Consider the following 12,123-nt stretch of genomic DNA (forward strand, 5'->3'; position numbering starts at 1 on the left):
GGCCTTTATTGAACGTAATTTGTTGAACCTGATTACTGCCTGTAACGTGTCCTATCTGGGTTCCTGCAACATATGCTTCTGTCGAGACAGGCAAAAGCAACGTCGCCGCGCGTGCAGAAAGGCTGACCTTCCCAAGAGGCGAGCAAGGTAGCGTGCTCTCGTTTTGTAGTCCACACGGGATGTCAGACTATGGGCACGTACCATAAGCTTGTCAGAAAACCCAATAAGAACGGCGAAATGAGCTTGTTGACGCCACGAAGCCAGCGTCGCTTCACGCGGAAGCGAACGGGCGATGCGGCCATGTCGGCGCATTCGCCTCGTCCTCAATCAGACGCCGGCCCCTTACTTATCCGCCGACGTGGTCCCGCATGTCTGCCAGGTGGTCCGAAGCTTGACTCCACTGTGAGCGAGCGAGCGTGACTTTGACCGCGGGATCCACGGACACACCGGAGCGATGACCGCATCAAGCAGGTGTTCTTCCCTCGCCGAAGCTCAGTCGACCGAACTCTGTCATTTTCTCTTGCCCGAGGCCGAGTGTCTTGTCCACCAGGGTGATCGAGCGCGTCCCAGCCCGCACGCACGTACGGCCCGGCATCGTCGTGCACCGCCGCCCGACTCGCGCATCGTCGCCAACTTCGCGCATCTCGACATCGCCATGCGGGCGCTCGGAGGATTGTGGGCGCTTGCTGTGCTGTCCATCGTCCCGTCCGTGCTCGCCGAGCGGCGCTTCTGTGCGTCCCCAACCTGCAACCAGCCGAGGCCGAAGCTCACGACCTCGTCCTCGCGCAGATGCTCGCGCCGTCAGCTACTGCTCAGATGCGCGCGCGATCGAGATCGACCAGTTCCTTCTCCAGTACTTTCCCGACGAGTCGCTTTTTGGCAGCGGAGCCGGCGCCATCTCGTTCGACATCGCGTGCGGCCGTTGTTTCGATCACTCGCAGCAGCTCACCGCACTTCGCAGCGCTGACCTCCCTTCGCATTGCGAAATGCAGCGCTGCATCGGTGGATCCCAACTTGAGTGCGTCTCCTTTCTTCCGGCCTTGCTGGCGAGCTGGGCGGCGCGTGCACTCGAGCCCGAGGCCAAGGTCTTGAAGGGTCGGCCGCAGACCAGCGCTCTCGCTCGCGACTAGATCGACTGCCGATTCAGAAGGATTGCAGAAAAGGGGATGGATGGGCATTTGGGATGGATAGAGAGGACCTCGAGATCTTCACGAGGCGGACCATTTTCAGAAGCTCGTACGGATCGTTGATTGCTCACCCGTCCCGCCTCGACAGACGCCAACCTTCAGTTCAGCTTGACGGCGTACGGCATCGATGCGGTCAACACGACGATCGACCTGTGTTCTCTTCTCGGCGGCATCCTCTGTCCTTTGCCAACCTACGACTTTGTCGGGTCGGCTACGCTTCCTCTGCCCGCCGAAATCGGCGACAGCATCGACATTCCGAGCGTAGGATACTGGATTCCGGATCTCGAAGCGACGGCCATCGGTGCGACTTTCCGCCTTCACATTGCAGACAAATGTGGCTTTGCTCACGCCGCTCGAACAATCTTGCAGTCCGCCTCCTTCGCGTCGAAGACAACAGCGAAGCTGCATGTCTTCGCGTCGACCTGTCGAACGGCAAGACGGTCAAGTTTGCGTCCGTCAGCTGGGCACTCGGCGGCCTGGCAATCGGTTGCGTTCTGCTCTCGGCTCTTTGGTTCCTTATTGGCACGCTCGCGTATCCCTCGGCCGCCATCCTCGCTTCATCCGCTGCCTCGTCGCCGCATGTCAATGCGCTGTGGGCTTCCCTCGGGCGCCGCAAGGAGCGCCTCTTCCTCCTCATGTCGCTACTCCAATTTGTCGCCACGACGGGCCTCCTCACGGTCCATTACCCGATCATCTACGAGTCCTACACCTCGAACTTCGCTTGGGCGCTCGGCCTCATCCGCATCAATCCCGTCGTCACGGCCATCGACGACTTGCGCAACTCGACCGGTGGCAATCTGACGCAGCTCGCGGGCACGAGCACCCTTGTCGGCGGTACCGACGCCATCAATAGCATACTGTCGCAGCGTGACAAGGTGGTCGCGGCCCTACCTTCGGCAAGCGAGGTTGCGAACGCCCTTCTCGCCGAGATCGGCAAGTCGTTGGGCCCTCGAAGGTCCTCAGCCGCGCCTTCGCAGCACAGTACGCTGGCTGGTCGCGCGCTATCTCTCGCCGGGGCCGCGAGCGCGTCTCTCGCGCGGCGGCAATTCCAGGACGGGACGGTTGGCGCCGATACGACCTCGCCCGAGGAGGCGGTCGCCGTTCCGGAGGTGCAGGAGACGGACACGCTCAATGCGATCGAGCCGGGTCTTCCGCTCTACCTCGTCACGAACGACATCTCGCCGTTCGACGCCTTCATGATCGTCTTTATCAACTTTCTCTTCCTCTGCTGCGTCGCGATCGGACTTGCCATCCTTGGCGGAGCCTTCTGGGCCTTGATCCGCTGGGCGCAGCGCCGCAAAGCGAATCGGAGTCGGCGGCGGCTCGGTGTCGCGACGACGGACGCGCTGTACGAGGGAGACGGCTCGTATGGGACGGGCTGGCGCGCCACAGTCCGGCGACGAATGAGTGGAGTGTTCATGACGGTTCTGCGGGCCTGCACGCTGCGATTGGTACGTCAGCACCTTCTTCGCAGCGTTCGGCAGGATTGACACTCGTCTGCCTTGCAGCTTGTCATCATGTGGTACCCACTCCTACTGTTCACCTTCTTCCAGTGGACGCTTGGATCCGCCGATGTACGGGCAACTCTTCCTCGGATCGCGCGTTGCTGATCGGCGCACTGACTTGCGTGCCCTTCGCAGTCCTACGCGCCCATCGTCCTTTCCGTCTTTACGATTGTCCTCACGACCGCTTCGATCCTCGTTCTCGCGATTCGCTTCGTCATCCTCGCCCGCCGCGCTCTGCGCTCGACTACACTCACGGCCGAAGATGGCGTACCCGATACAGCTCCGCACTCGCTCGCCTCGCCGTTCCGCCCAACCCCTTCTGCCGTCCCTGCCACGGTCAACCCGGATCCGAGTCGTGCTTTGCTCAAGGCGGAGCGCAGAGACGTCGAGGGATTCGCGTGCGGCCAGTTCCTCGCGAACCGCCTCGCACCGTACAGCCCGTTCTGGAACGCTTACAAGGTCCGGAGCCGACGTGCGACGGCCAAGCGCCGCAACTGGGTCAAGGGACGAGGCTGGTGGTTCGGCCTTGTCGAGCTTGTCCTGGCGCCGTTCGTCACCGCGCTGTTCATCGGGTTCGCGCACGAGTCGGGGTGGACGCAGACGATCGCGCTCCTCGTCATCCAGGCGCTCGTCTTCCTCGCCATGTGCATCTGGTCGCCGTACGAGGACAAGAGCTCGAACTTCACGCACATCTTCTGGGCGCTGTGCCGTGTCGTCATTGCCGGCGCCCTCATCCCGTTCAACCCGAGTTTCGAGCTGAACGAGATTGCTCGGTACGTCTCGTCTCGAGCCTCGGTACGATGCGATTCTCATCCCTGACGCATATGCCCCGCAGTGTCGGCATCGGCGCGGTTCTGCTCGTCATCGAATCGGTCCTCGTCGTCCTCTTCTTCGTCCTCCTCGTCATCGACTTTGTCCAGCTCTGCATCTTCCTCGTCCGCGGCATCAAGGCGCGCAAGCGTCAGGGTACGGCAGGCGGTTCCGCGCACCCTGTTGCAGACGGCAGCGCTGGCGGTAGTCCGTTCCTACCTCAAATGGCGGAGCACACTTCCGGCCGACCGACCGCTCCCGGTTTTGTCGAGAACTTCGACGACCCGATGCACGAGCGGGGCGCGTCGCTCGAACACGGAGGCCCCACGAGGAGCAGCACGACCCTAGCGGGCGCAGGCGAATCTCCCGCCGCGGTGAAAGAGGGCCCGCTCGCTGGCGGCTCGACAACGACGACAACGATATAGACGCTCGTGTTACAGACGTTCTTCTTCGCTTCCTCGCATCTGTACATACGCAACTCTCCCGTACATTTGATTGCACCACGACCGCGCCGGTGTTGCTGCCAGCCCCCTGTTTCCACTTTTCCTCGCGAACAGCCCCTCGTTCTGTTGTGTCCCGCCTGCATTCAAGCTGCATGTACATGTGACTGCTGTTCACGAGATTTAGAGCTTCAGCATTGAGCGAGCGAGACTTGCGAAAGACGCGCGCGCCTGCCTGCGCGAGGGAGATGCGCGCGGCGAGCGCGACGGGGCGGAGAGCTCCTCGCTTCCCTCGCCAACCTCGCCCGTCTCGCTTCCCGACCCTGCGAGGGTATTTTTCCAGGCATCGCGACCGCTCTCGAGAAGCAGTGAGCCCACCCGCACCTCTCCACGCGGTTGTGCGGGTCCCTGATCTCTCATCGGCCTCCTCTCGGGTAACTCGTCTGCAGCCGCGTGCGAGCGCTCGAGGAGTCCTGCAGTGCGCTTGAGTACACTTCATTGACCATGGGCAAGCGCCGTAGCTCGTACGTCGCGAGTTTCTCTCCCTCGAAAGCTTCTCACCACCAAACACGATCGTTCGGACGCGTTTCGGCGATGCGCGCAACTCGGACGGACTCGACTGACACTGCTTGGATCCTTCTGCGCTTCTTTGCTCGCTTCGTGCTCAGTGCGGCTGCGGCTGCCGCCCAGGACGACTCGCTCGAAGTCCACCCCGCAACTCAGGCCGCAGCGGCCGATGGCAGTCGTGAACCGTCACCTGCCTTGTCAGCGACCGACGAGCCTGTCGAGGCCGACTCACAGGGCTTCTGGGAGGCCGAAGCGATCGTGCGCTCCGTTTGCTGCGAGTGCTTGAGCGGCACGCACTGACCTTTGCGGTCCCTCGCTCTCGCAGCTTGACGAGACGCACTCGACCTACCTCATTGCCTGGAAGGGCACCGACGAGGACGGCGAGCCTTGGAAGCCGACTTGGGTACGCCAACGCCCTTTCGCTCTTCAGGCAGAAACGCGAGACCTTACCCCTTTCGCCTCACGCAGGAGCCGAAGAAGAACGCCAACGAGGAGCTCATCCGCTCATGGAAGACCGAAGGCCGGTACAAGCGCGATGCTGAGCGAGCGCGCGTCGCCCAGGAGAAGAAGGCGGAAAAACTCGCGCGAAAGGAGGCCAGGAAGGCTCGCCGCAGTCGCTCAAGCACCAGCTCGGTACGTGCTTCAGACCGAGCGCTCCGAGTCTTGCACTGATTCTCACGGAGCGAGCAGACTCGCGACGCGTCGGTCGTCATCGACGAGCGCACCGGGTCGGTCGAAGTTGCACCCGCACGCATCGCCAGCAAGCGCAAGCTTGCCGTTCCCGATTCGGACAGTTCACCTCAGCCCGACCCGATTCAGAAAAAGGTCAAGAAGAACGCGACGTCGCCGCGAAAGAAGCATGTCCAGTTCGATCTTGTGCTTGCGGGCGAATCGACTGACGAGGAGGCCGAATTTGCTGCGGAGGCTGCCACGGTTTCGCAGGACGCGGCAGCAGTCGCGTCCTCGGGCTCGACGAGCGCGTCGATTATCCCCGACTCGCAGGCTGCACCGCACGCTCCTCTCGTCGAGGCAGAGGGCGGCAAGGCAGTGGCTTCGCCAGCACAGCCTGCGCCTGAGCCGATGGGTGCACCCCTGCCTCGAGCCGCGATGCACTCGCCGGCGACGAGTCACTCGGACCTTGAGGTTCACCATGATGACCGCGCCAACGACGATGTCGCCGTCTTCGACCCGCTTGCGCACAACGATCGCGACTCGTCTGGAGAACCTGAGCACCCTCGTCTCGGTCCCGTCCCCGTCCCTCCAGTGTCGGCCTTCCACCTTGCCGATAGCATCCTCGTGCGCTCGTCGCAGCTTGATCCGATCGAAGACCCCGACTGGTCCCCTCGCCGTTCACCCTTCCGCCGCCAGCAGAGTTGCAACTCGCCACACAACGCCAGCCCTCGCCCTCGGCCCGCCAAGACGCGCCTCGAGCTCGTCTCGGCCGAAGACAACGGTGACAGCCCCGTCAGCTCTTTTGAGCTCGAGGTGCAGTCCGCTGCGGCCGGCTCGTACGTTTCGCTCCCGATGGACTCCGCCGTCCCGGTGCGACCGCTGTCCGTCGGCATCGCTAGTGCGCATTTCCGGCATCGCTCGACCGTCTCGGCTGGCGAAGGCATCAAGCGACCGGCCGCGCCCCCCGTCGTGCCAGCAGTCACTCCTTCGATCGACGTCGACGGCGTAGGCACAGCCACCGTTGCTCCTTTCAGACGGCCTTCTGTGGACATCTTCGAGGATGCGCCTCTGTTCGACTTCGTCGAGGTCGATCGCCAAGACGAGTTCTTCAACGAGATCTTCGAGTTCGACAATGGCGCTTCGCAGTCCGATTTTGCGCCCTCGGCCGTGCCGCAAGGAAAGGCGGCGGGCGACGCGCAGGATGCGGGCGAGGGCTATCCCCCGAGCAACGGCTACTACGCTGGGTACGGGACGAGCGGGGCTGGCACCGGCTACGCGCCTCACCAGCAGCAGCAGCAGCAGCAGGGTGCCGCCGCCGGCTACGCGTACCCATCAGCGGCGCATGCGCACGTGCCCGGAGGATATGGCTTCGGCTCAACCCCGGGCTACACGGGCGGCTACCCTTCCTACCCTCCGCCGTATGGGCACGCGCACATCACAGCCCTGCCTCAGCAGCCGCCTAAGCGTGAGTTCGACGGCAGTGAGGACGGTGCCAACAAGAAGGCCCGGGTCGATCAGCAACAGCACCAAAGCCCCTATCCCGCCGCCGCGCATACCCACTCGCCCTACTCCATGCCGCACCATGTAGCGGCCGGACCTTCGGCTCAGCCCGCCATGTCGTATATGGGCCAGCCGACCGTGCCGTACAACTACGGCCACTACGCGGCCAGCTACCAGGCTGGTGCGCCCGCCCCTGGTCCTCACGCCCCAAGTCTCGCAGTTCACTCCCCGCCGCCCCCGGCTGCCCCGTCCGCCCCACCAGCCGGTATCACTTCGCCCTCGCTTGCGCGCGTGCAGAACGCCGACGCGTTCGTCGCGCCCCAGCAATCTCGCGGCACGCCGCAACCAGCAGCGAGCGCAGCCCCCGCTCTCCAGGCTCACAACGCCGCTGCGCACCGCTCGCCCTCTCCTCTTCCCCCAATCGCTGCGCCTGCGGCGCCCGCGAGCCCTGCGCTGCCTCTCTCGGCGACCGGCAGCAGCTTCATCTCGCGCAACAGCTCGCCAGCGCCTAGCGGCACCAAGGTCGACGAGGTCATCTCGCTTGTCAGGTCCTCGACGCAGATTCTCGATACGGACGGCACGAAAGCCGAGATCGAGAAGTTCCTGCGGGACCCGAAAGCTTACGCGGGTGCGCCTTTTGCCGTTTCTCCCTCTCCTCTAGTCTCATGCTCATGGTTGGTCGCACAGCCACTCCCAACGCACCCCTTCTGCGCATCGAGTTCTGGGCCTTTGAACTGCGCCGGCACACCGTCGACGGCGTCGAGAAGGTCGACTTCATCATTCTTCGCTCGCGCGAGGGAACCTTCCAGCTGAAGCGGGCCGCCGCCGACAAGCTCCCCGTCGAGTTCGCCCGCTCGCTGTCGCACACTTCGACTCGCATACGCGGCCTGACGCCGGCCGTCGAGGCTGTCCCGACACTCGCGGCATCGTCGCCTGCGCGCCCGCCCCCACCGCCCGCGCCGTCGACGATGGTGCGTTCGGTCTATCCCACCGTGCCTTGTTCACGGCCCTGATAGCTTCTCCCCCTCGCAGTCTCGCGAACAGCTTGAGCAGGAGGTCGAGCGGCTCCGCGCACAGGCGCAAGCGCACGAGACCGAGCTCGTCTCGCTGCGCCCTCTCGCGGCCGAGGCGGCCAAGCTCAAGGTCGACGTGCAGACGCTCACCAAGACGAACAAATCGCTGCTGTCGTCGCGCGAGTCGGCGCAGTCGGATCTCAGCTATATGCAGGCGCAGTACCAGGCGGCGTCGAGCGCTGCCGTCGAGCGTGCGAACGAGGCGCGCGCGGCCGAGGACGAGGCAGCCAAGCTCCGCGGTCTGCTCGACACGGGCATCAAGCAGAAGGAGCTCGTCTACAAAGGTCAGATCAAGACGGTCAAGAACGAGTATGAGCGCCTCAAGAAGCAGCTCCAGCACTACAAGGACGAGAGCCGTCGCACGCTCGAGCGCGGCTTCCGCGAGAAGGCCGCCAAGTGGGATGCACACGTCGCGGCGCAGAATGGAGGCGCGGCCGAGCCGGACTCGGAGGACGAGGGCGACCAGGAGGCCCAGCCCGACGACGACGAGCCCGAACCCAGTACGCTCGACGTCTCGACCAACGCGCCGTCACAGCTCCCGTCACAGGTCCCCGTTGCTGCGCTCGGTCTCCAGCCTCAAGACGTCGTCCCGCCTCCCGTCGGCACATTCCCCACCACGCCTGCCCTCACCGCCGCCCAACCCGCCGAACCACCTGCAATGCCTCCGTCGTCCGCGCCGAGCACGCTCGCCAGCACGATGAGCGGACCGCCCGAGTTCCGCTGCGAGTGGCGCGTCGACGGCGAGACGTCGCAGGCGCGGCCGTGCGGCGACGCGCAGGGCTCGCGCGAGGGTCTGCGGGAGCACATCCTGTCGGAGCACGTCCCGCAGTGAGTTGTCGGCGAGGCCACGGTGGAGAATTAGCTTGGATGCGGAACGGAACGTTGCCCATACGGATCTGCAGGAGGAAGCGTGCTTTCGGTCGTCGTTTCTGCCGTCGGCGGCCTGCAACCCTGTTGTACTTTCTCGTGCCCTCGCGCTGCACTTCCAACATCTCGCTTACCGCACAGGCGCAGAGACGCGATTCTGAGAGGTTGCGAGCATTCCGCTGCGCGTGTTCGCAGCACGTGAGAAGGCGGCGAGGCGTCCGCTCTGCCTTCGCTCCACTCCGCACATTTGCCTGCACGGGCACGGCGTGTCCCGAGCTGCGCAGTGCTTGCACCCTCGCCATGGACAGCTGCTGTCCCGCGCGTCGCGCTCCTTCTGCCTCGGATCCGCCTCTTCCCTCACGACTCTCGCTCAACTCGCCGACGTCTTCCGGGATGGACAGCTTCTCACGAGCAGACAGGATCCGAGCAGTCTGCGCGCCGCTGTGCTGCTGCTGGCAGCCGCGTCTCGCGCTCTCGCCGTCGTCCGACTCGCTCGACCAACAAGTCTCGTCGGAGCGAGCCTGGTACGATCAGTCGCGCCCGAGCGAGGGCATGGCGCGCAGCTGGGACGAGCTCGAGGAGCGCGAACGCCGACGCGAGGCCGACCTGCTCAGCTTGCACGAGGGCGTCGGCGGCGGCAATCTTCAGATCCCGAAACGCCGGTTCCGAGGACGAGGAGGCGACATCACGGGCGGCGGGGCGGACGAAGGCTCCGGGCTGACGCGCTGGATGCTCTTCAAGAGCTGGTGGCTCGGTGGAGGAACGGGAGAGATTCGCCTCGACGATTCGGACGGCGAAGACGACGGCGTTGCCGAGGACGCACGCGGAGGGAGCGGCGCGTTCCGCCTGGCCGATGAGCACGAAGGGGATAGAGATGCTGTCGTGCTCTCGCTCGACCAGGTCGACGTCCCGCCAGCGCCACCAGCAGACGCGGCTACCACCGCTCAGCCTTCCGTCGCCCCTCCTCCCCACTCTCCCACTTCTCCCGTTCTCTCCGAGGGAACGACACTCGTCGAGGTCGACGACGACCGCGAAGCACGTCGCGCACGACGACGCGCTCGGCGACGTGCACGCGAGCTAGGCATCTCGCTCGAAGAGTACGAGCAGGGCGTCGCGATCGAGCCGGAGGAGCTGCCGACATCGCCCTTCCTCGACGTCCACGCCGTACCGCATAAGCGTGGGAGCAAGAGCTCGCGATCGCACGGCTCGTCGACCTCGAGTGGGTCTCGGAGCTACCGCAAAATTCGAGGCGAAGTCGACGAAGCGAGCAGTGCGATTTCGCCTCGTAGCAGCGCTAGCGGCCGTCCATCTGTCACGCCCGAGGCTCCCAACGCCCCGTCATCCAGCGCGGGCTCCCGCCGCTCCCGCCGATCCCGCGACGCGGAATACCTCGACGCTCCCGAGCCGCACCAAGTCCCGCTCCCGGTGTCGCCCCGTGCACCGGCGTACGAGCCCTCGTCGACCGGCTCGTCCTCTTCGCGCCGCCCACGACACCGCTCGCAGCTCTCGACTTCGACAATCTCGACGGAAGCGTCTTCGTCGCGCGCCTCGCGGCGGAGCAGGAGGCACGAGCAGCAGCAAGCGGAGCAGCCGCTCTCCTTCGCCGATGCGGACACAGACGGCGCCGGCATGCAGTATCCCCAGGACGAGCATAGGCGTTTACACGCGTACTATCCGGAGGAGGCGGCAGCGACGGACGAGCATGCCACAGCGCAGGTCGACTACGCCGCCGCTGCTTCACCCGTTTCGCCATCGTGGGATCACATCGGGGTCCTGCCTGGCGTGGCGAGCGCCAGTCAGGCGGTTGAGGCGGAGGAGGAGCGGAACGAAGCCGGATGGTAGTGCTCTTTGAGAAAACCTCGCAATCTCCGTTCGCGGTTTAAGACTCGCACGACTCGGGGTGGTGTTGTCAACGGCTTTATGCATCTCGCATTGATTGTCAAGCGGCCCAGGCCTCCTCGCTACACAAAGCTGGCATCCCAAACGCGCTTGCGCTTGTGCTCCTCGGCGCCCGTCACTCCTCCGGGTCGCGTACACGCTTCGCCGACGCACTGCCCGACCCGCCGCTCGGTGAGGGCTTGTCGGGCAAGGTGCCCAAGCGCGAGAGGAGAGTCGGAGGCTGGCGCGGCGGCGAGACCTGCAGCAAGAGACGAAAAGACTGTCAGCGCCGGCCCCGACCATACTGCAGAGATGCGAAATTGCGTACCTTGCTCTGCGAAGGCCCGTCAGCCGCATCCACCGACTTGCGGCGCGAACGCGCGCCTTCTCTGTCGGCGCCGTCACCACCGTTGCGCTCGGGCGAAGCGTCCCTCTTGGCGCCCCACCCCTCGTCCCTCACGCGGTCGCCGTCGCGCTCGCGCTGCTTCGCCGCCTTACGGTCGGCCTCGCGCTCAGCCAGGCGCGCCTTGTACCTCGCCTCGGAGCCCCTCCCGCCGCGCCGGCGCTTCTTCTCCGGCGGCGGGCCGAGGTCGTCGAACGGGCGGTCGCCGAGCCGGACCGGACGAGGAGGAGGGGGCCCATCGTCGTCGTCGTCCGGGTTGCGGTACTTGCCCCGGAGCGCCGAAGACGACTTGTCGAGCACGCCGCCGTGGCGGAGCGAGGGAGGCGGGCCGGCGAGGCGCAGGCCGACGTCTTCGAAGCGGTCGAGCGGCGGGCGGGGCGTGAGCGAGCGCCCGCCCCGGTAGCCGCGCGGAGGCGGCGAGAACGAGCGGCGACGCATGAGCGGGGGAGGCGAGCGACTGCGCCCGCGGAACGGGGGCGGCGAGGGCGAGCGGCCGCGCATGAACGGCGGCGGCGAGAAGTCGCGTCTGCGCAGGGCAGGAGGCGAGGGGCTGCGCCCGCCGCGGCGACCATACGCAGGCCCAGGCGAGGGACTGCGTCCGCCGCGACGAGCGTACGGAGGCGGAGAAGGGCTGCGACCGCGGCGGCCATTAAGGTAAGGCGGCGGGCTGAGCGGGCGGCGGTGGTCGCGCTCGCGCTCGCGCTCGCGGAAGTGAGCCGGCGGAGGAGGCGACAGCGACCTGCGCTCGCCGCGCATGCCCCTCGCGCCGTACGCCGCCGCCCTGCGCTCGCGCTCGTCCTCCTCGCGCACCTCTGCGCGGATGCGCTCGCGCTCCTTCTCCTTCTCGATCCTGCGCTCCTCGCGCCTCGCCTCCTCCTCCCTCTCGCGCTCGCGCTCGCGCTCCCTGTCCAGCTGCTGCTGCTGTGCGCGCTCGGCCTCGCGCCGCTTCTCCTCCTCGGCCTCGCGCTCGAGCTTCTCCCTCGCGATCCTCGCGCGGTCGCCCCACCCGCCGCCCGTTCCCCCACCGACGGCGAGCGCATTCGCACCCTTGACCGCCACCCCCCTGCTAGGGCCCGACGCCGCAGCAGAGGGCGGCGCGAACCGGTCCGACGCACCCGCCACCGCCGCAGCATGCACCGCCGCGCCGCTGCCCGGCGGGGGCGCAAAGCGGTCGTCGCCGGGCACGAGCGCGGGCGGGACGCCGAGCGCACGGCCGCGGCC

At 66.0% G+C, this 12,123-nt stretch overlaps 4 protein-coding genes across 4 annotated transcripts; 3 read left to right on the top strand and 1 right to left on the bottom strand.

Annotated features, from left to right (window-relative positions):
• Positions 1 to 655: 655 nt before the first annotated feature.
• On the top strand, positions 656 to 3,927 carry JCM10292_006748 (transient receptor potential ion channel family protein; the record flags this gene model as incomplete). The annotated part of the gene is made up of 8 exons (XM_076651712.1): positions 656 to 731; positions 790 to 913; positions 993 to 1,018; positions 1,276 to 1,488; positions 1,557 to 2,638; positions 2,696 to 2,761; positions 2,828 to 3,465; positions 3,528 to 3,927. The coding sequence occupies 8 exons, from the start codon at positions 656 to 658 to the stop codon at positions 3,925 to 3,927; spliced, it is 2,625 nt and encodes an 874-aa protein (XP_076502792.1).
• Positions 3,928 to 4,536: 609 nt separating this feature from the next.
• Positions 4,537 to 8,586, top strand: JCM10292_006749 (uncharacterized protein; the record flags this gene model as incomplete). Its single annotated transcript, XM_076651713.1, has 6 exons — positions 4,537 to 4,767; positions 4,835 to 4,912; positions 4,978 to 5,142; positions 5,200 to 7,309; positions 7,369 to 7,652; positions 7,714 to 8,586. The coding sequence occupies 6 exons, from the start codon at positions 4,537 to 4,539 to the stop codon at positions 8,584 to 8,586; spliced, it is 3,741 nt and encodes a 1,246-aa protein (XP_076502793.1).
• A 428-nt stretch (positions 8,587 to 9,014) lies between these two features.
• JCM10292_006750 (uncharacterized protein) lies at positions 9,015 to 10,463 on the top strand (the record flags this gene model as incomplete). The annotated part of the gene is made up of 1 exon (XM_076651714.1): positions 9,015 to 10,463. The coding sequence occupies one exon, from the start codon at positions 9,015 to 9,017 to the stop codon at positions 10,461 to 10,463; it is 1,449 nt and encodes a 482-aa protein (XP_076502794.1).
• Positions 10,464 to 10,635: 172 nt separating this feature from the next.
• JCM10292_006751 (uncharacterized protein) lies at positions 10,636 to 12,123 on the bottom strand (the record flags this gene model as incomplete). Its single annotated transcript, XM_076651715.1, has 2 exons — positions 10,636 to 10,758; positions 10,828 to 12,123. Coding segments are annotated over 2 exons (1,419 nt in total), but the record flags the coding sequence as incomplete, so codon positions are not given.

Source organism: Rhodotorula paludigena, assembly GCF_050403205.1.
Source record: "Rhodotorula paludigena JCM10292 DNA, Rt_paludigena_JCM10292v1_ctg55, whole genome shotgun sequence".
Taxonomy (NCBI): Eukaryota; Fungi; Basidiomycota; class Microbotryomycetes; order Sporidiobolales; family Sporidiobolaceae; genus Rhodotorula; species Rhodotorula paludigena.